General features: G+C 41.1%; 1 protein-coding gene across 1 annotated transcript; it reads left to right on the top strand.

The window, feature by feature from the left end:
- Positions 1–9,554: 9,554 nt before the first annotated feature.
- On the top strand, positions 9,555–21,168 carry LOC311024575 (serine/threonine-protein kinase 35-like). Its single transcript, XM_084027038.1, has 3 exons — positions 9,555–10,160; positions 11,459–12,188; positions 18,599–21,168. The coding sequence occupies exons 1-2, from the start codon at positions 9,668–9,670 to the stop codon at positions 12,163–12,165; spliced, it is 1,200 nt and encodes a 399-aa protein (XP_083883164.1). The 5' UTR covers positions 9,555–9,667; the 3' UTR covers positions 12,166–12,188; positions 18,599–21,168.
- Positions 21,169–21,733: the final 565 nt, after the last annotated feature.

Raw genomic sequence — 21,733 nt, 5'->3', positions numbered from 1 at the left:
ATCAGTCACCACAGCAACTCTGGAGAAGATACAGAGAGCAAGGGCCTATGGAAGTTCCTACCGAGGTTAAAAAAAAGATCAACTTCAACACTTTTTTGAACTGTCTGTTTCCCCAAAGGAATTATAGGAGAAAATAATGTGCCACTTTAAATGGTTATAGTCTCTTCAAAGTCTCCTGAGCTTTCAAAGACCAACCTCTGAGCTGTAGTTTCTATGGTGCATAATATGCATAACTATATTTTACAAAACTGAATAGGCAACATATAGAAGATTGATCATGCTTGTCATCCATTCAGGATTATGAAGACTATGGGATCGACTGGAACGGACCTCACAGACTTCATGGAGGCACTGTGCCAGTCCCTGAGGTTCTGCTGGCCCGTGAGCTCTCAGACGAGGAGGTTGCCATTTTGCCAGCTCCAGGAGTTTCTGTAACTGATGCACTTGGATTATATGTAGAGACTGTGCAGGTTTTGTTGAGAATCATAGCAGACTGATGTCCAACCCATGCTTTTATTCAGCATCTTAAAACAAGCAAGCATACACTGTAAAAGTTTGCTTTCCTTAAAAAGAAAAAAGAGCTGTTTTACTTTAAAGCTCATAAAAGGGAGTTTATGCACACTACTGCAAACTACTTCATGAACATTAACACACTCCTTTTCTTTCCGTCTCATTATTGGCCACAGAATGAATAACATGAATGTTATTTTGTTAACACAGAAAGCTGAATATGCAGAACTGTTTGGTTTCAGTTAATGGAAAAAATGTGTTGAATAAAAAATAAATTGTAAACTACTTCACAGTATGTTAAATGTTTTCAAAGACACTGAACTTGTGTCAATTGACCTCACCTAGTGAACAGTGCATTCAATGACATCTGTCTGAAAAACAACTTAAACAAGTCCAAATCCAGTCTGTGTACTATTTATGGCAGCGACAAGTGCTTTCTCAAAGTCAATGTAGGCTTTGAAATGAGCTGGCAGCTTTAGTGTTTCAAAGCATGTGGAGGACGTAGGAAGGGTTCCACCAGAAATCTCCACTTTCAGTTCAGGAGGAAGCTTCTCCCAGCCAACCCAGAACGTCAGCAGCTGAGCCAGTGTGCCTGATGAAGCTAAAATCATAACATGGATTCAAGACAACATTTAGTTAAGTTTAGTTGATCATATCGATCCATGAGACATAAGCATTTGTAAAGAGAATGCATGAGCCAAATACGGTGTTTTACCTGAGGTAACACTGAACTTAATTGCTGCTATCAATGCTATGAATGACATATATTGGTAATTTATGTATTTTCATCATATAATAAAACTCTACAGTTTAACATGTCCTTGATTCAGGTGGGATTGTCTAATGTACCATAAGACACAGTTAAAAGCTTCTCCCTTAAGTCACATTTGAACCAGCAAACTAACGATGTCTGATATTTCTACTACCCTCCACTCATTTTACAATAGAGACTTGCTAGAGCTAAGTAACTGTGGAAGATGCACTTTCACTTTGCACTGATACTTTTAGCAGCTATGTGGCCCTCCTGAACAGTTAGAGGTTGCTTACGTTGTCTGAATGCGACCCAGAGATTTAAATGTCACTCACAGGACTTGATAGTTGCCCAGGGCCTCCCCGGGTGGGCTGCGATTCCAGCGGCAGTCTGGGATGTCCCCGTTTGGCGTGACGATGTTGAGGGTGTCGTTGATGAGGTTGTACTTCAGGATGCGGTCGTTGGCTGTGCTGGAGGTCAGCGAGGGAGAGGCATTGACCTGAGAATGACATGGACACAGATATCTGTGTTTACATTTGAAGAGAAGGTAGGACCCATACAGGCATCATCACATTTCTTCCAATCCCCATATAGAATTTCTTATTGGCCAGGAAATTGTGCTGGTGGGTGCGAGGGAATTTTCTCTATACCCGATTCCCTCAGTGTAAGATTAATACATGTCATTTTATGAATAGGTTCACATTTAATCTTAGTTATTAAGTGTGTGCTTCTCCAGGTGAGGCGAGGTCACAAACAAGACACAAGCGTGTCTCTCAGGGCCGAACACAAAGTTCTTACCTTTAACCTAGACATAATACAGACGCCGTGGCGGCTTCCTCAAGATAACTTAGGATAGCTTAACTTAGCATAGCCTTTATGCTTTCCCAGGAGGGACAGGAGGCAGAATTGGAATTGGCACAATCGGCATCGGGCATCAACTCATACATATTTGCGTAACAGTGGGGTGCAATAACAGCAGTGGTCATGAACATACATTCAAAGAAGAATGAGTTCCCAGAGATGAAGCAGCGGCACAAACAATGAATTCCTTGACGATAGAAAAGAGTTTAGCTTCTAAGCTTCTGTCACGCCTTGCTTAGAAGAACACTTGCAGGAATAATGAACCAAGGACAGCGTTACTGACCTAATATCTGGTACATGTTCTTTTCAGTCCCTCGCTGCTTATGTTGCCCAAAATCGATCAGATAGGTGTCTGTTAACAGAAATAGTTCAGATCTAACCTTGAAACCCAGCTGTCAAAATGAGTGCAGTAAAACATGACAGCCACATGACAAGCACAATATTTACAATGTAAAAAACATTATACAGTGATGACAGAGGCATCCTATTTTAAGTTAAAGACTAGCTCTTATCAGCCTGTATGAGCTGGTGCTACTCAGTGAAAACAGCAATGTGTTTCAGTAAAGACACCTTTAGCACCCATTTGAATACAGAAAAGCACACGTCCAAACATAGGCACACAAAGATCAACCTCGAGGGCATTTAAAGATGCTTCACACTCAAGGAAAAGGAACGTGGAGTCACTGTGCAAGCATGTTAAGTGTCTTGGGGCTTGGCAAAGTATGCAACAGGAACAAAGATCTCAAAGCTGAGTTTCAATTAGTAACTTGAACGGATGTTGATGCAATTGCATGTGAATTTGCATGTAATAACTTGTGTTAAATGACTCACCTGAATAAGTCATGACAAATTAAATGGAATTGCTTGATGCATCTCTGACTATGAATGAGTCCCTCACTTAAAAGAGAATCCTTTCGAGGCGGATTTGAAGTGACCTAAGGATATCTTCTTAGCTAAATACAGGCCTCCGCTCTAACAACTGAGCTATCGAAGGGTGCTAAAAAACCAATATCCACTCCTAGAATGATTTCTAATACTTGTACTTTTCAGCTGTTTATTATCACCGTGTTGTAACAAGCAGATTATATCACATGAAACGCTGTCGAGTAAGTGATGATGATAGATCAGTGTATTGGGAGTAAACAGATGTAAGTAAGCATTTAAAGTTGCTTATCTCTCAAGGAAAAGAAACATGAGGTCATTGTGCAAGCATGTTAAGTATGTTTGGCCTTGGGAAAATACAGCGAATAAAACTATTGGCATTATTAAAATGTCTAGTGTTATTTATACAAATTTAACCCATTCGCACATTTCCAACTCTTCTAACTACTTTACCTTCTTCTTACTGAGGCATTGTAACTGGAGACAACAAACACATTATAAAACTGTCTTCAAATGGAACTAATTTTCTCCAATTATTATCCAATAAATATCACAATATACAACAGCAAATATCAACATTACAAATGTTTGTTTCGTGTTAGGATAAAACCTGCTGTTCCTTCCAAAGCTAGTTATCTAGTTATATAATGGCACAATCTCTACAATGATACAGCATCCTTTGGACATGTTTCACCACATTTGGTCAAAAGTCAAAGAAGTCTGCATCACTCCGCATGTCACTTTACTTTGATGTTCTAAAAGTGTTGGTTTTTATTGCTTTCTTTTATATTATATATTATTTATTATTATTTAATATTTAGATATAAATATTAGATGTAAATATTGTTTTAACCAGTAAAAATACAAACCGGTATGCAATGGCAACAATATAATACACATATCCAGTGTTGTATCTTTATACTCTTTTTATTAGTGAGATCCATCTATCTTGCTTTTTCCAGGTCACTTATTAATCTCACAGAGCTGCTTCTTTTTTTAGCACCTGTATGGTGGGTCTAGTTTAAAGACCCCCTCCAGGCATGTTTTTAAGTATATAAAAATAATCTGCAATGCCTAATATTTTGTTTAACATTGTTTCCCCAAATAAAAAGTAAAAAAAAACTCTGAAATTGGGCTCTAAGGACATCCACTGCTCTCTCCTCATGGAGGAATTCTGAGACACTGAATATTCATGATATGCAAATACCACAGGCCGCGCGCCCTGACCATTTTACCATCCACAGTCATCCTAGGAGAGGGATCTTCTTTTTGAATTTCCTCTATCAAGTTATCGTGTTTCTCCCATTCTATCATTTAGTATTTTGGGAAGGTTCTCCTTAACGTAATCGGGAGCTTGAGCTTGGGTGGGAACTGTCGTCACTGCTGCTGTTGAGACATTGACCCCACCATCAACATAACATCTACATTTTTAGTTAGTCATTCATACAAACGACGCCAAACGCCAGCCTTTAAACTCTCCACACACGACCACATTGTTGATTCCCCCCCCCCCCCCTTGTCGCCCCCTGTGAACTCTCAGTGAAATGTGGAGACAGGGCAGAGCCGTCCTCCGTCGAATAGCTGGGATAAAAATAAATAAATAAATAAAAAATCTGGTTCTTTTTCATCCCCTTGTGCCCCACCGTTAGACCCTGTTATAATGAACTGGAAGTCATTAAGAGTCAGCAACACCACCTCACTTCCGGCTGGTGGCAGCCGGGCGAACGTCGGCACTCCCCTTGGTGACCTTTGACAGACAGACTCTGAAAACGACTGCATCTTCCCATCTGATGGTTCAAACGCAGGACAGGAAATTATTATGAAGGGATCATGTCACACGTTGTATTTTAATCAGAATATCTATTACACATTCATACCTCCAGAGAACTCTGTAGTAATCTGGCCTGCCTGCAAGCTCCAGAAGACTTTCCCAGAGTGGAAGGTCTGGCTACTGGCCATGATTGAGACGGACTTTAACTTCATTCCAGCCGGCGCAAAGTCAAACTTCCAGCTAATTCTTCCCATCGAGGAGCCTTCTGTTCAAGCAATGTAAACCTGAAGAAAGAAATACAATCTGCTCATCTGCTGCAAATTGTTCCAGGATCTAAAAGAGGTGGCTCGTAGTATGAGCAGAGTTTTTTCTCATTTCCTACAAGCCCTTATTATTTTACACCAGTGTAGGTCTTATTTCCTCATCTCAGTCATGTTCACAATAACATCAAACGAACTGCAGCATCTAAGTGCTTGTTTTGACTCTTCTGTGAAAAAACAGAAGGTGCCTTCTCCGACCATTAACACCCACTCTTGTGTCTCAGCGTGGTTCTCAACAGCATGATTTAATCAAACAATGACTACAACTTATTTAAAAATGCAAATGAGGCCTATTTTACATATTCTAATGGAATCTAAAGTGTTCTTTTGTGTGTGTGTGTGTGTGTGTGTGTGTGTGTGTGTGTGTGTGTGTGTGTGTGTGTGTGTGTGTGTGTGTGTGTGCGTGTGTGTGTGTGTCTGTGTGTGTGTGTTTAAATAGCACTCCACCAGTTTTACAAATCAGTTTACTCATTAAGGTGACTACTAGTTAGCTTGTAAAAATAAGGTATATTATGCTTGATGTTTCTTTGCCTCTTCCACAAAAACTTCCAGATATTCATGGTCTCCAAAGGATGAATCCTAATTGACCTGGGTGAACTTTAATCTACCACATCTTCTGGTCAAGTTTTTATTTTTTTCCCTGAATACTTTGGCATATGACTAAATACAGTACATGCAAGACTATTGGCATTCCCATCAGCCTCAGCTGTTTTTTGTGTTTAGTGCACCATTATGGGCCGCGAAGCCTGCAGAGAGTGGTAAAGACTGCTGAGAAGATCATCAGGGTGCCTCTATCATCTCTGCAGGGCATCTACCACCACAGATACCATAGCAGAGCCTGCAGTATTAACAAAGACTCCACGCACTCCCAACACAGGGGTTCCCACATGTATGCCATCTGGCAGGAGGTACAGGACAGAATGTCTAGCTTTTATCCTCAGACCATCAGACTCATTAACAGACCAAAGCCACTGGCCTTGCCCCCACCCTAACCCACCTCTCCATACTGAAAACTTAATTTAGCTTGCCAATGTTAGTTGTTAGCATCTATTCAACACAAGTACCAAAACTTTATGTGAGCATAATAATAAACAATGCTGATAGCATTTACTAGCTTCTCCTTGATGAGTGAAGTTTTCTGTGACGTTAAACTTGCCTATCTCTTTCAGCAACTTAATCCTAGTTAACTTGAAGGAAAACTGCTCATAAACTCCTTGATTTGGGTGGTAAGAACAACCAAAATGTTACAAAAACACACGCACAGACCTAGGAAATCTGGTGGAGAGCTGGCAGCTCTGACAGTAGTGGTTCTCCACTCGCTGGGCTCCCCATCGGATGTCATCGGTGCTGGGACTGAGGGAGCTGGAATTCTGGGTCGGGCCTTTGCAGCGGCTGCAGGGCAGACAGTCGACCCAGGAGAAGAAGTCCTGTTTGAACCACCTGAGCAACTCCAGCACCAGGAAGTCCTCTAGTCCAAGTTTACATTCTACGGACAGGAAAACAGGTCAGTTGGTTGGTTTGCATACAGCATGATCCAGAAATTGATCATTTTGAATGAATAAAGAGATGTCACCTGGATCAGCCTCTGCTGCCTCCTTCAGCTTGTGTTCAGCAGCAGAGGACAGCTGTTGGTGAGGAATGTGGCTCCGGGCTTTTGCTGCAGCTCAGGGTTTTCATACAGCATCACGTGTTGGAAGTTTGACTGGAGAGTCACAAAGAAGCTCATACTGCTCTCCTGACAGAAAGACGAGAAAACATCCAGATTATACACAAACCACAAATGAAAAATCAAAACAGAGACAATCTGAACTGAAGAAGGTATGCATGGGTGTTTATCAGAGTTGGGTGGAGCTGAATGTTATATTTCACTTTTTAAAAAGCCCTAGCCATCCCAAGTGTATTACCAATTTCTTTGTGCCCTCCCCTTGACTTACAAAGATGATTGCTTGTTTGACAGATAAAATAAATACATGAAGCACTGCAACACAGGACCATGACATACTTAATTAAAGAGTGAAATAATTATGTGTGTGGTTTTTTTTTTTCAGATAAAATGAATTGGTATTTTAATGAATTGATGACACATTTAATTAATCAATGACACATCTAATTATTTCTTTAGTGGTGTATTTAATTATTTAATTATGGCACTTTAAGTCCTCCATAAAAGTCACGATACTTTTAAACTCAATAAATACAACTACATTTTACACTATGTCTTGCTTTGTTTTTTTTTTGTTTTTTTTTTCAATAAATCTTTATTGACATAAATATAATCAATACAAAGGCGGTTATTATTAATTTACCTTCAAACAAACAATTGAAAAACAGCCAGGGGGTAGGCTATTAAATAAATAGAGAGAATAAAGAGCACAAATCATATGTTTTCATAGCTTTCTTATTATTCGAGTCACAGATACTTTGCATGTACTGTTCCGTTTCCCTTTGGAATGCCAGAAACAGGGTTTAGAGTGACTACATTTAGCTTTGTGTATGTGATATTTCCCTAATATTATTATCAAGTTTATGACATACAGTTCTTTCTGTTTCTTACTTTTGACATCGTGGACACCAAAAAGTACATTGTTCCAATCTAAAGAAAAATCTGAGTCAACCTTCAATGTGATGTAACGCATTACTTCTTTCCAGTAGGTGGCAGTAGAGTTACAGTTCAGTATCAGGCTCAGACTCACACAGAGAACAATTCACACATAAATCTTTCTTAAATTTTAACAAATAATGTTTGGCAGGGTAATATCTATGAATTAGTTTGTAAGACACTTCTCTCACTTTATTTGTAATTAGGTATTTGTATGGAAGGTTCCATATTTGGATCCAGTTCAGTCCATGAACAATATTAGACCAGTACTGAACAACAGATGGAGTCGTGGTAATATCAGTTTGTCTTTTTAGATAATTCCTTTTTTTAGTTTTAACAGAAAAACACATATGCCCTACTGGTGTTAATATGGGATCTAAAGGAGGACAAACTGGTTTACCAGCACCTCTTAATAGAGTTAGGATACCAGAAGGAACAGCATCCATTACAATTGTAAAGTCCCTTGGGGTCACAGGAATACGTTGAAAGGAATTCAGTGTAATTTAATACATTTCCATTATCATTGAGTAGTTGGGTAACTAAAATAAAGTTATTATCAAACCATGAATTAAGAAATAGAGATTTATTTTTATATTTGATGTGTTGATTGTTCCAAATAAAGCATCTATGTGGAGAGAAGTTGTGCATATAGATTAAAGACCATGCCAACAGCATTTGCTTATGAAAGTTGGATAGAATTAGGGGAAGTTTTTCTATTTTATAATCACATAATAGCACATATTCAAGGCCTCCAATGGTAGAAAAAATAAATGTGGGTATAAAATTCTAAGTGGATGTAGGATTATGTAAGAACTGCTTTATCCAGTTAATTTTAAAGGTATTGTTGAGGGTAGTAAAGTCAAGAACATTTAGACCACCAGACTCATAAGTGTTCATAATAACTGATTTTTTCACATAATGCGTCTTGTTTTTCCAAATAAAATTAAATAATAACTTATCAATGGCACTACAGATTTGTTTTTCGACAGACAAGGGCATAGCTGCATAAGTAAGACGAGACGATCCTTCTGTTAGCAGTATTCGACCTTTTAGAGATAAATCCCTTTGAAGCCATTGGTTTAGCTTTTTCCTCGTCTTATCAATAATCATATTCAAATTTTCAGAGCACCTATCTGTCTGATTTTTTATAATGGTAATCCCAAGGTATATTGTATATATATTGTAAATCATTGAATCTGCTTTGTTTTGCTATGAACCTGCTTCGTTTGTGACGTATCCTACGATGTACAACGTCATCTCCTCTGCTCGATTCGTGCTTCGGTACACGTGCCCTAGCTGGGATCGCGCGCACGTGAAGTACCATGCTGGACCAGACTTGGGGGAAGAAACCATCCGTCAAAAACAGTTGGGGTCGTTTATTATAAATAAAGTTTTGTAGAACAGACCCAAACGACGCATACGTTTTTGACGATAATGAAGTGTTTATCGCATTATATCACAATGTTTGAACGAACGCCCAATCGTTATTACATCTAAATTGACAAGCAACGTTACAAAATTGGAAAGTTCCATTTATTTGGTGAAGATAACGTTTACAAAGATTCGCATATCTACGAACACAAACCAGGCGGAAGTGCTTGAGTATCAGAGGGCCAAGACTTCGTCATACTGGATAATGGATGTATTACGATACTAATAATACAAAAATATCACATTAAGAGACTTTGTGTCCTCTGCAAAACAAACATACAAGATCTATACAACCACAAAACAAACAGAAAGACACGCATTTATCATTTCTGATTTTATTTTGAAGGTCCTGATCGGAAACGTGGTTTAATCACGGCGGGCTTCACTCGCCGTTCCCTCCGTACCGCCCCCCTCCCCCTGCTCGAGCCGGTTACCATTCCGTTTGCTGCTGAAAGCTGAGCAATGGATTGTGAGGTTCTTGTCGACATCATGTGGATGTTTTTCTGTTTAATGTTTGAGTCGTGAAGGATTCGAGGGGACGTATGGATACAGTTGGTGGCGACAACTGGCGGAGACGCACGAGGAGCGCGCGAGCCTGCTGCAAACAACACACAGGAGCTAAAGCTGACGAGTCCGGTGTGCTCCGGAGTCTGAGCGTTGGCAACACGGAAGACGGCCATGACATGGAGGAGGACATCGGCCTCTTCAAGCAGGACAGTTTGGAGCGCCGGGTTATGGCGCCCCGCTACAGCCTGCTGCGGGAGGTGGGGAGAGGGACGTACGGCGTGGTGTACGAAGCGGTGGCCCGGAGGTCCGGTGCTAAAGTTGCCGTGAAGAAACTGCGATGCGACGCGCCGGAAAACGTTGAGCTCGCCTTACAGGAGTTCTGGGCGCTGGCGAGTATGGAGAAGCGGCACCAGAATGTGGTGCAGCTGGAAGAGTGCGTGCTACAGAGGAACGGCATGGCACAGAAAATGAGCCATGGGAATAAACGGTCCAAACAGTACCTGCGTCTGGTAGAGACTTCACTCAAAGGTGAGGCTCTTTAGCCCTCGTACGCTAGCTGAGTTGGTTTAAATCAATGCCGAATTAATATCCAGCCCATAATACTCCAGAAACTAGTGTTATGCTGTGACAATAGGCCGGGTGGTCATGCGATATGTCCCACGTAACGTTAAATCGCCAGATATGTGAATGTAGTTTGGACTAATAACCCCGAGCAGGTATTGTTTTGGTCGCCATGACGCAGGCTCGCTGGGGGGGATGGGTCGATTTCGAAGGAGCTCTCGAGGCTCACGCTCACTAAAATGGAGTCTGCTGAGTTGGCTGTATCGACCCATTACTTTGACGCCCATTGTACTTTTACCAAACCCACCACACCAACAAATATTTCTCCATTTTCTAAATCCTGTCTTCGTGTGCTGTGTAGATTCCTCTGTGCTAATATAGAGCATGTTTTGTGCCTTTTTAAATGTATAAAGCTCTCTATATAAACCACCGTTTGGTAATGGTGTGGAAACGTGGTTTATCTCAACTATCGCCTCCTTTATAACTGTAGCACCCGGTCTGTATGTAAGTTAACTGTGCAAATCAATCAATGGCCTGTATTGAGTATTGGGCTGAATGATGCATACACATCAGTTTAATTGGCTCACAGTAGGTTGTTTATAATGTTATTTATAACAGTCAGTCAGTGCAAATCTAAAAAAAATCAGTTAAATGCTCCAAAAACCCTGATAAAGTGAGGTAGGACAGCTCCAAAGAGATTGGCCATTTGCCTGGAAACACCCACAGTAGGTGTGCATATTCACTTCCTGTTGGGGAATTGAAACCCAGGACTTAGGATAATTTTCCTTCCTGCTCAAAGATCGCAGGATACTTCATCGCCCAAGGTGTCACAAAGTTCCTTTTTTGTTTGAAGTACAAGTTCATCTTGTTCTTTTGTCAGATGTATCAATTTGCACATTTGTTTGTCATGTTGGCGGGTTAGTAAACAAACATGCAGCTTCTCTTGTTTGACTGTAATGGTAATATTTAAGTATCACTAATGCAACAAATATTAAGTCTTTATATTATACTATTTTTCGTATGTTTTAAAAGTGGTAGTCACCGATGCCAGTTGTTGCCAATTGGCAACCATTTTAGAAAATGGCAACAATTATTCATATACAATTGCAGGAAGTTGGCTTAGTCTAATAAAGCATAATCCATAGTTGCCCAGCTGTATCTTCTCAGGTTAATAATTGATCATGTTTTTCTGTGCGCATGCAGCTATTTGGAGTCGCATGTATGGTTGCATCGCCGTGTGATTGACTGATGTCCATCCGTTGCAGGTGAGCGAGTGCTTGGTCCTCCAGAGGAGCCCTGTTACCTCTGGTTTGTCATGGAGTTCTGCGAGGGCGGCGACCTCAACCAGTTCATCCTGTCCCGGCAGCCTGACCCACGGACCAACAACAGCTTCATGCTCCAGCTGACCAGCGCCGTTGCCTTCCTGCACAAAAACAACATCGTTCACAGAGACCTGAAACCTGACAACATCCTCATCTCAGAGAAGTCGGGCATTCCAGTTCTCAAGGTGGCCGACTTTGGCCTGAGCAAAGTTTGCGCTGGTTTAGGAAACCCCAACGAGAGCAAAGAAGATAAGAATAAAAACCTTAACAAGTTTTGGTTGTCATCTGCGTGTGGCTCAGACTTCTTCATGGCTCCTGAGGTGTGGGAGGGCCACTACACAGCCAAGGCTGACATATTCGCCCTCGGCATCATCATCTGGGCCATGGTGGAGAGGATTACGTTCATAGATGCCGAGTCTAAGCGGGAGCTACTAGGCACATATGTGAGACAGGGATTGGACATCGTGCCGGTGGGCGAGGCGCTGCTAGAGAACCCAAAGATGGTACTGAACATCCCGCAGAAACGCAGGTCGTGCATGTCTGACGGAGTGAGGAAGCTGCTGCAGGACATGCTCGCCGTCAACCCTCAGGACCGACCCGATGCTTTTGAGCTGCAGGCCAGAGTAGACCAGGTTATGTGTGCTGCATGACCCTCAACCACATTGTTTGACAGGTACGTAATCTTCATTTGTGTTTAATGTGCTGCCTTTTCTGCCCTAAATGTGGAAATAACATATGTATGTGGATCACAGTAGAGGGTGACAGATGGGGGATTTTTAATATTTCTGATATGATAATAACCATTGAAGAAGACAAAGCCATCGAACTGATAGTAATGAATATGGATACCTAAATAAGTATGTACATCTGGAACTGAACATCAAACTACCATCAAGTATGTATTGGCTGGCCTGCACGGCAGTTACTTCTACTTCAGTGACTAAAGGCATTCCCCCTTCACTTAAAAGGTTCTCATCAGATAGCAAATATACCATATATGATTTTCATAGTCAATTTCCATTATCAGTATAATCATAAACATCACCACCAAATATCACGTAGCTCGCTGTCGTGGTAGTGAAGAGAAAAATAGAGCCTGATTTTAATACAGGATTCAAAATGCATATGATTTATTTATCACTTATTTATGCAGGGAAACCATATGATTTTATAATTACCAACAAATAAATCCGTGAATATAAATATACTTATTTGTCATTCAAGTAATGAATCATACACCAGCAACGTGGCAAAAAATCTTCATATTTAACAGATCAACAAGTATATAGCAGGGCTCCAGACTAACTTTTTGCATTGGTTGCACTGGTACGCCTAACTTTTTTTTTTAAGGTGCACCAGCACAAAATTAAGGTGCACCCACCTTTTTCATCGCGTTGCCTTTAACGCCAAAAAGTCCCCTTTTTAACGCTCTCCTTTTACATAATGACACCCCCTTATGGCCTAGGTTAACTGCAGCACAATCAGCACCCAGAGCACCCCTTTTCTCCAGCCAATCTGCACACTGATGCCCAAACGCAGTAAATGCTTGCTTTGTGGCATAAATTCCTCAAGAATAAAAAGATCATACAGGTCACTAGTCTATAGATTGCAAATGGAAAACTGTTTATGTGATCTTAGCCTAGCCTACTTATATTTTTACTTCATTTTTAATAATATTAGGAATAGGCTACTATACAATTTCCTATTCATGATGTCTCATGCTGTAATGTGGGCCTTCAAACACTGTGCGTGTCCATGCTCCACCCGACATGTCCAATTAACATGTTGACCGGCCTCCCTTTATGCAAAATGCGGCAGTAGACAATAACGCACTCCTTCGTAGAGACGTCTGTGTCGCCGTCGATCATGAAGGACGTGTACGCGGCGTTTCCAACCTCAGCTGTCTTGTTCTTCAGTCTGTCAGTGTTTTTTTTTCATCAGAATAATTTCTGACTTAAATTTAGTGAACGGCAACTCCTCCTTTGCAATATTGTATGCGACGTTGAATTTTATAATCATTTCAGATTCCTCAGCGGACCTGATTGATACAGCCTGACGCTGAAATGCAGCTGGATGAGGGGCCGCTTTATTAACACACTTATCACGGCATGTAGTATGCTTTTTGGACATATTGCGCTTTTTCAACGTCTCAATGCGAAATGTTGTTGACTCCTCCACAAACGCACTATTACTGGCCAAATTCTGACCGCACTCCCGACAATAAATGCAGTGCATTGAGTCCCTTTCTTCATCGTACATCAGCCAGGGAAATTGCTTCAACCAGTCCTGTCTGAAGGTATATTTTTGGACTTTTTAATTAGAGTCTCCGGGCTAGGCTTTCTGCCTCTCTTCATTTTCGAAGCGCTCGCATTTGCGACCAAAATGGTCGCACTCTGGAGCCCTGTATAGACTGTGAATTGAATCGACTAGATCGTTGAAGTGCAGTGACGTGTAGCCTGTAGTGGTTTTTGGTTCTCAGGGACCAATGTGAGGTTAATGGCTTTGCAGCAGGAGTGATGCGTTTAAATGCTCTGCTCATGTCAGAATCTTTCTCCTCAGGCCTGTAATTTAATTGTACTGCAGAGGACTAGTGTTAAAATTAATTTAAGCCGTTATTCTGTGGGGGAGAATAACTCCATTTGGACACAGAGACCTTTTGCATGCACCAAAAACTATAAACACTAGGGCTGGGTAAAAAAATTGATTAAATCGATTTTGGATCGATTTCATTTAAATTTTGCAATATCGATTCATAGGGCATGAGATGGATTTTTCCCCATGAAGTTTACCCCTCGTGCGTGATGCAGCAGTGGCGCGTTTACGTCCGGTTGACGTTCATTCATGCGCACAAGCGTGCAAGATGGCTGACGCAGGTAAAACTCCGCTCAGCAAGCCGTCCCAACTTAAGTCTGACGTCTGGAACCATTTCGGATGTAAAACAACAAAGGACAAAGAGCCGGATAAAACCAAAGTGGTTTGCAAGATCTGCCAAGCGGAGGTCAGTTATTGTAGAAATACTACAAACCTCAGAAACTAGTTGACAAGGTATCACGCTACGCTAACGTTAGCTCCCGACAACAAGCCGCCCGGGGCAAAAGAAACTGAGGGAATCACTAACATTACCAGCCGATTCTCCGCGGGCCATAAAGATAACAGAGGCCATCGCAACTTTTGTTTGCAAATATTGACGCCCGTACTCGGTAGTGAAAAACGAAGGCTTCAAGCAGCTCGTTCAGGTGTTCGATCCACACTACGTTATGGTGCAAGGTAAATCTGACTGAAACAGTTATCCCCATGATGTATACGTGTGTGGAAGACGACATACTAACGAAAATGCAGTCAGCAGAGAGAGTCGGCAGAACTTGTGACACTTGTGTTGTTTATGGTGAAGAGCAAAAAATAAAGTACATGTGTATTTTGTAACACAGTTGAGCCATTTTCATTATGTAAGAGTCAATCGAATCGAATCGATTCAGGACCTTATGAATCGAAATCGAATCGATTTAGGGAATTGGCCACGATACCCAGCCCTAATAAACACACCAAAGGAAAGAGAACAAGAATAAAATAATAATTCCTCTTTAATGGCTCTTGCAGAAAATGACAATTGACGTGTGAGGCGTGGAAGCATGTTCCATGTTTATGTGCACAATGATGGTAAAGAGCCAGGGTGGGGTTGTTTTTAGAGTCATGTTTGTTAACTTCACTGACTGTTCTGAGTCTTATGCAACCAAAGCCCAGCCACCTCCCCTGGCCCCGGGGCCACAGATCCATCAGCACACACAGCCTGTGTTTTCATGTACCAGCTCCTTTTGTTCTTCTACATAAGGGTTCACTTGATGGTGAGCTTCTTGTCCCTTAACTGAGCCAGCAGAATCTCTTTATTCCGTGCATGTGTGAAAGACGCTGTATGGCAGTGTTTGCTTTTGTTTGTTCGTCTTACATCATGGCTTGCTCTTGGAGGGGGATGGGTAGCGTACATGTCATGTGAGCAGTGTGGGGGTGGGAGCTGCAAACACCCCAGCTGACCTGCTCTGCTTTCTGCATGTCAGTCTGCTGACCGTCTCTTCCACCTGTCATGACAAAACGTTGCCAGCAGTGAATTAATCAGTTGCTGTTTATTGATGTTTAATTCTGAGTAGCGTGGCCTTTGGGCTGTTCCTTTGTTAGTTAAAAACATAAAAACACTCTTGAAGGGGTGCTACCGATCACAAAACTCAAATCACTGTTTTGAGTCTAGAATCAGATCAGTAAAAAAAGGAGCAAATATAACTTTTAATAGCCCAATGAAATCCGTTAACGTTTGTCCAGATTCCGTTTTATATTTTCACAAATTCTGTATTTTGCAATTGAAGAGCATTTTTTTTTTCATCAGATGGTGTCTAAATCATGTGGTAGATGAGTCAAAATTCAACACCTCAATAAGAAAATATTTACTGAAGAAACTTTCTAGTAGTTCTAATTCCTTGTCATTCAGTGACCCTGCAAATGTGCAGACATTTGCAAATGTATGTATCATTTATGACAGGCCTCCAGAGTGGGACCAAAACATTTGCACATGTGACCAAAAATGTGTGAAGTGCAACTAATAATATCCCTTGGCTGCACCAGTGCGTCTAACATTAAGGCTATACACCACAGTATGAGCCAATAAGAGGCAGAGTAGGGGCGGGCCTTCGTCCCTGATTGGGCTCAGAACCCTGTAATCTGCTTCACTGATTGTTGGTGGGAAAAAGGTCCTGTCTCATCCATCTGACTCTGAGCAGGTGTTGCAAAAAGGGCTTGGTCTTATTTTTAAGAACCGGACGTTTGATTCGGCCTCTAGTCCCCCCCCCCCCCCCCCCCCCCCCCCCTTCAAACAACTGCAGGGCTGGACGTCTACTGAATATACTGTATATGATTCTGTTTTACAATGTCCCGATTTGATTTGACATCCATTAATTTAGAGACATTCCAATACCAATTTGTCTTGGTAATTAAAGAGATTTTCAGAGAGCTAATGCTGTAAATTGTACAAAGGTGGAACTATCTAACCTGGAACAGTGTCACTCTGCGGTCAGACAGAGGCAATAATTCAAGCAGTGCAACGAGAACAGACGTAGCGTGGTTCCAGTATATTAACAAGTCATCACATGTCCTGGCTTATGAACGTCGCCTCAGTTATTTTTTGGGCATGTGGAGAATTTGGCGATAATTTGACTGTAAATATTGTCCCCGGTGCAGTCCGATTGGACTCCGACGTCCTTGCTGATAGCATTTGTGGGTGATTTTGGGTTAAATGGTTTCAGAGATTTGTGGCATTTCCACAACATTTGACCTCTAGTTTCACATCTTGCGTATGGCTTTGCTGTTGTCCTCATACTTTAGTTTTGGTTCACTAAGGCAGAGGATATGGGAAACTAGTTTTCTCCACTGATTATCAAACGCAATGGCATAATTAACTATGTTTTATCATGTTAAACACCCCTACTCAATCCTTGCAACATTAGTGTGTTAGCAGAAGTAGCATGTAGACCAGGGTTCCCCAATTAGTTTTCACTGAGGGCCAAATTATGTCCAGGTTGCCAAATCGAGGGCCAAATTGTCTGTTTTTTTTTGTTATTATTATTGTTGCTGCTATTATTAGAAGTATTATTATTGTGATGATTAGTACTACCAGTGGTAGTTGTAGTAGCAGATATAGTAGTAGTCATAGCCTGTGTTGAGGGACAGATAAAAATGCACATTTGAAAGAAAATAAGTCCAATATCAACGATATTTATTTGAATGCCCCTGCAGAATATTTTGATCAACAAAATATGACCAGTTTGATCAACAACAAAAAACAACAGCACTACAGCAAGTGATGGACAAGAGGGAAAAAAAGATTGTATAACAGTGGAGTTAATGTCCCTGCACACACTACAGAGGCATCATTTGTGTTTGAAAAACCATTTCACTTCAGATTTATTGATACTGGAAGTTTGAATCTGTGAATATATTTCAAACTTTACCGAACTCTTTACTTGACCTGATGGCAGGTTAGTGCATAGTGTCACTGGGTCCACACGGACCGGACACTTTGCTCTTGCGGGCCGGATTTGGCCCGCAGGCCGCTAATTGGGGATGGCTGATGTAGACAGTATAGCTAGCTAACATTATAACACCACTGGTCAACCTGTGATCTACGGAGATAGAAATCATGTGTAAACTAGAAATTGAGACCATAAACTCATGTTAACAATGTTTACTGAGATAATAAATCAAGTGAGAAGGAGGGTTATTTTCTCATAGTCTTCCAAGCAATTGGAGAGGAGTCGCCCCCTGATGGCCAATAGAGGGAATGCAAATGTATGTCTTCATAATGGGGACATTTTGGCTGGTCAACACTTCATCAACGGGCCTGTTTGAGAGTTCACTCTTGGGTTTCAAGGTTCATGTAATAATTGAGGGTGGGAGTTAGATGTTTAGTTTGGATGGTTAGGATAAGAGGCCAGGGAATGCTATGTCGATGATTGTCCTCACAAAGATAGAATTCCAGGTGTGTGTGTCACTCTGCAGTGGGCATTGCTTGTAAGAGTCAGATGATACGCTGCAATAGTGTTTCATTGCTGCAGTGACTCAGCAAATCTGTGTTTATAGGCTGCTGCTGCTGCAACCCCCACCCTCACTGCTGCACAGTACGACTCAGTGTTTCAAATCAGGCTGGCAGACAAACACACACACACACACACACACACACACACACACACACACACACACACACACATTGTTTTTAGGCTGTGTGAAACAGCTGGCTGTTGGGTGAAATCCTCCGGGGGTCCCCTAAATGAAAACACAGCGTGTTTAGATCGCTCGTCGTGCGCGAAGAACCGCCCATGTGAGGTTTCCAGTCACGACTATACGTTAGGTACTAACGTTATGAATCACAGAGAGACTATGAGTCAAACGTAACAACTTAATGCTTCATCCACACACTGATCACGGTGCTGATTCCAGTCACAGGGTTGGTTCTCTCTATAAGCCTCCCAGTACACCACATTGACCGTTGATCCACCTGTTTTGATACACTTTTAATGTTGTTTTTCTTCCGTTTCTCTGCAGACTTGTGATTCTACCGGAGCTTCTACGTGAACGAGGGTCTCGCTGTTTTAATCTGAAGACTGTGAAGATACAGGAGAAGTAAAGGAAACGCGTTGCTCCTGAAGTTTGGATGCCGAAACAGGATTTTAGTTTTCTTTTCAACTTGTTTACAGTGAGGTCGTCTGCCAATTCTGATAGCAAATGTTTGTCTTGCTCTGAATATTATACAAATAATAATAATAAAAAGCAAGAAACACTACGTCTGCTGCTTAGTGGGATCTTTAAGCGATAAGGCCAAGGACAAAGGTCTGGAGAAATTCAAAACACGAGGGTGACACTGCTGAGCCAACCTCAGTTGAAGCTATGGTGCAGCATTAGTTTAGTTTCTTCAGTGAAACACGGCCTTATGTTGGATGTTTTACTCTGCTGACTGTTAGCATTGTATTGCGCATACTCAATTGTCTCGCGATGGCATTTTTTCCGTCGTCACGACGAGTAGACAATGTTGCCATGTGTTGCCCCGGTGAGATTTGACGGCTTAATATACCGACAGAACACATTGACTACATTTACATGCCAAATATTCCTGTTTTTGCCCTTATTTGGAAAAAAAACAGTATTCCCACTAAGCTGTTTACAAAAATGTTCTACAAATATTCCCATTTCCATGCAGCCGTGCATATTCCCATTAACAGTAGGCCTTTTTTCACAGCAGCTATTTTGTCCTGTCGAGATGGGTAAACGGGTGTTATTAATCACATTAAATAGGGCCCTGTTCCATGTAGTTGGACCAGGGTCCTGGTATTAACGTGCTAACTCATTGGAATGACTGAGAAACACTAAATGGAATGGGGCCGTAGTTAACTTGATCATTTACACCTGTTTACCCTGCCTTTACATGTCAACATGGCTGCTGAGTAAAGGGCCTGTAGGCAATAGTAGTGGAATATGAGTGAGCATGTAAACGTAGTCGGTCTCCGGCCTTCTTCTGTTGTTGGGTTTTCATCGTCTCTGGTCTACATGGAAGTACACTACAGGGGTTATTGAGATGGTGTATGTAGGTTTAGATTGCGGTATCGATATAAAAATAATATATGCAGTCAATTTGCCGTAAATTCAATTGGAACTGTTTTGGTTAATCTAGTGAGTTAAAGAGTAACTAAAGCCCAGAGTTTATACCCTGGAAATGTAAAACATGCCTCTATGGGTTTTTTTTGTTGTATTTTTTTGGAAAAGCTTAAATGCTGCAAAGTTAAGCTGAATTGTAGTAAAAGAGTTTGGGTTTTCCTGCCCATTTTAGTCATTAAAATGTGTTTAATTTTCAAAATGTGAAAATAGCTTGTCATGGAAAGGAACTGTGTCTAAAAGAAAAGCAGAAACACACGATGCAGTGAATGTTTCAATAAGGAGTATGTCTCATCTCCAACGTGACTTTACTTTGACTAGAAACTCAGTCGTTTTTTTCCAGCCTTTTAATTGGATTGAACAGACACTTAATCTCACTGTTTATGCCTACGGTGCCTTGGATTTGCTAGTCAGGTAAAAATTGGCTCAAGATCAGCTGCTGTGTTTTTCTCTGATTTGGCGCTCCATGTACATTATTCAGGGTTTATGGTCTTGATGATTTAGTTTCTTCAATAGTTTGGGTGTAATTATGGATGAGGAATGATGCACGTAATACACTCCCCACGCGGTCATTTGGAATAAGGCTTATTATTTAGAGACAGTATTTACTAAATGTAGCTGTTTTTCTGTGGACCATTTGTGGTGAGTAAAATGACCATTTAAAGGGAACTGGAGACTTAAAGTTTGAATGGGTGCCATTCATGTGAAAGGAGCAAAAACTCTACAGGTTCGACTATGTGATGAAAACAATTTGTCTCACGCTGAGAAATATTCACACCTTGATGTAATCAGTCGCAGGCCTTTGTGAGGTTTAATCGTGTCTGAGATTAAACCTGGAATGTGAATAGTTTAGAAGCCTTTTAAAACATTTGTACGTGAACCACAGCTGGATATGTGTACGTTGTATCTGTTAAACCAAAGGTCTGAAGTCTGTCATATGCTGAACTGAACTGATGTAAAAGAAGCATGTTTCTTTTTAATTGTACTACCTCACGTTTCTGCACATCTTTTGTACTGAGCCATAGTTAGGTTTTCCAACAAAGACATTCCTCAGTTAGACAACCTGGCAGTTTTTTTCTTTTCTTTAATGTCATTGCTGTGTTTCTTGGTTGGTTTGGTTCACTTCTTTCTGTTTTTGCTGATGTATTTTGGGGATTTTTTTTTTTTTCATGGATCCAGATGTTTACACCCCTCGAGCTCAACACAGGCCATGATAAACTTTGGTTCATTTCTTTAAAATGTCTGTGAAACCCGTACCTCGGATCCCCGCTTGGCTGACATGCAGCGTGTGTGATTCTGCAGGGCAGTAACGATAATCTTGAACTGGAGACGAGCTAAAGGGAGCGCTCGGCTCCAGATATCCGCTCACACAGCAGTTCTCTAATCTGATTTCTGATAATCGCTTTTATTTGACTTTAATGTAGAGGAATGTGTGTAATATGATATTCAAGAAAACCCTCAAAATATTCCTTTTGGTGTCTGCTGCCTCCTGTTTTGGAATAATGTACCTGGGTCACTTGTGTAACACTCTTCTATGCAACTCTGCCTCGCTGGATACACTGTGGAACAATTCAGGCCGATTGTGTTTTTAGTCCTCCGCTTCTCCCGGCAGGAACTATAATATACAGCTGGGCCGCGTCATGTTCAGGTGATCGGACCCTTTAACTTAACAGAACTGCTAGCCTTTGGTTGTAAAGCCGTTTTCTTGAATTGAACTTTGTACATATCAGGACTCTGTTTCAATAAAGGTTGGAAATACCTCAAATCTGTGTGGAAACGTGACATTTTGTAGGAGCACAGAAATGCATAGAAGACGTGGGAAGGCTTTCAATAACAAAGATTCATAATTCACTTGTCAACAAGTCTCATGAAAAAATGTCATAATAAAAGATTCATAATTCAAAGATTTCCATCCATTTCCAAAGAAGTCCATCTCATGGGACCTTATTCCAGAAAAGAGACGGAGACAAATCTTTTTGTTTTTTAATCCCATTTGAAATATGCCATCAATTGCACATATGTTCGTCAATA

The sequence above is a fragment of the Eutrigla gurnardus genome (assembly GCF_963514095.1).
Source record: "Eutrigla gurnardus genome assembly, chromosome: 2".
Taxonomy (NCBI): domain Eukaryota; kingdom Metazoa; phylum Chordata; class Actinopteri; order Perciformes; family Triglidae; genus Eutrigla; species Eutrigla gurnardus.
The sequence above is the reverse complement of the archived record's forward strand: the minus strand, read 5'-3'. Positions and strand labels throughout refer to the sequence as shown.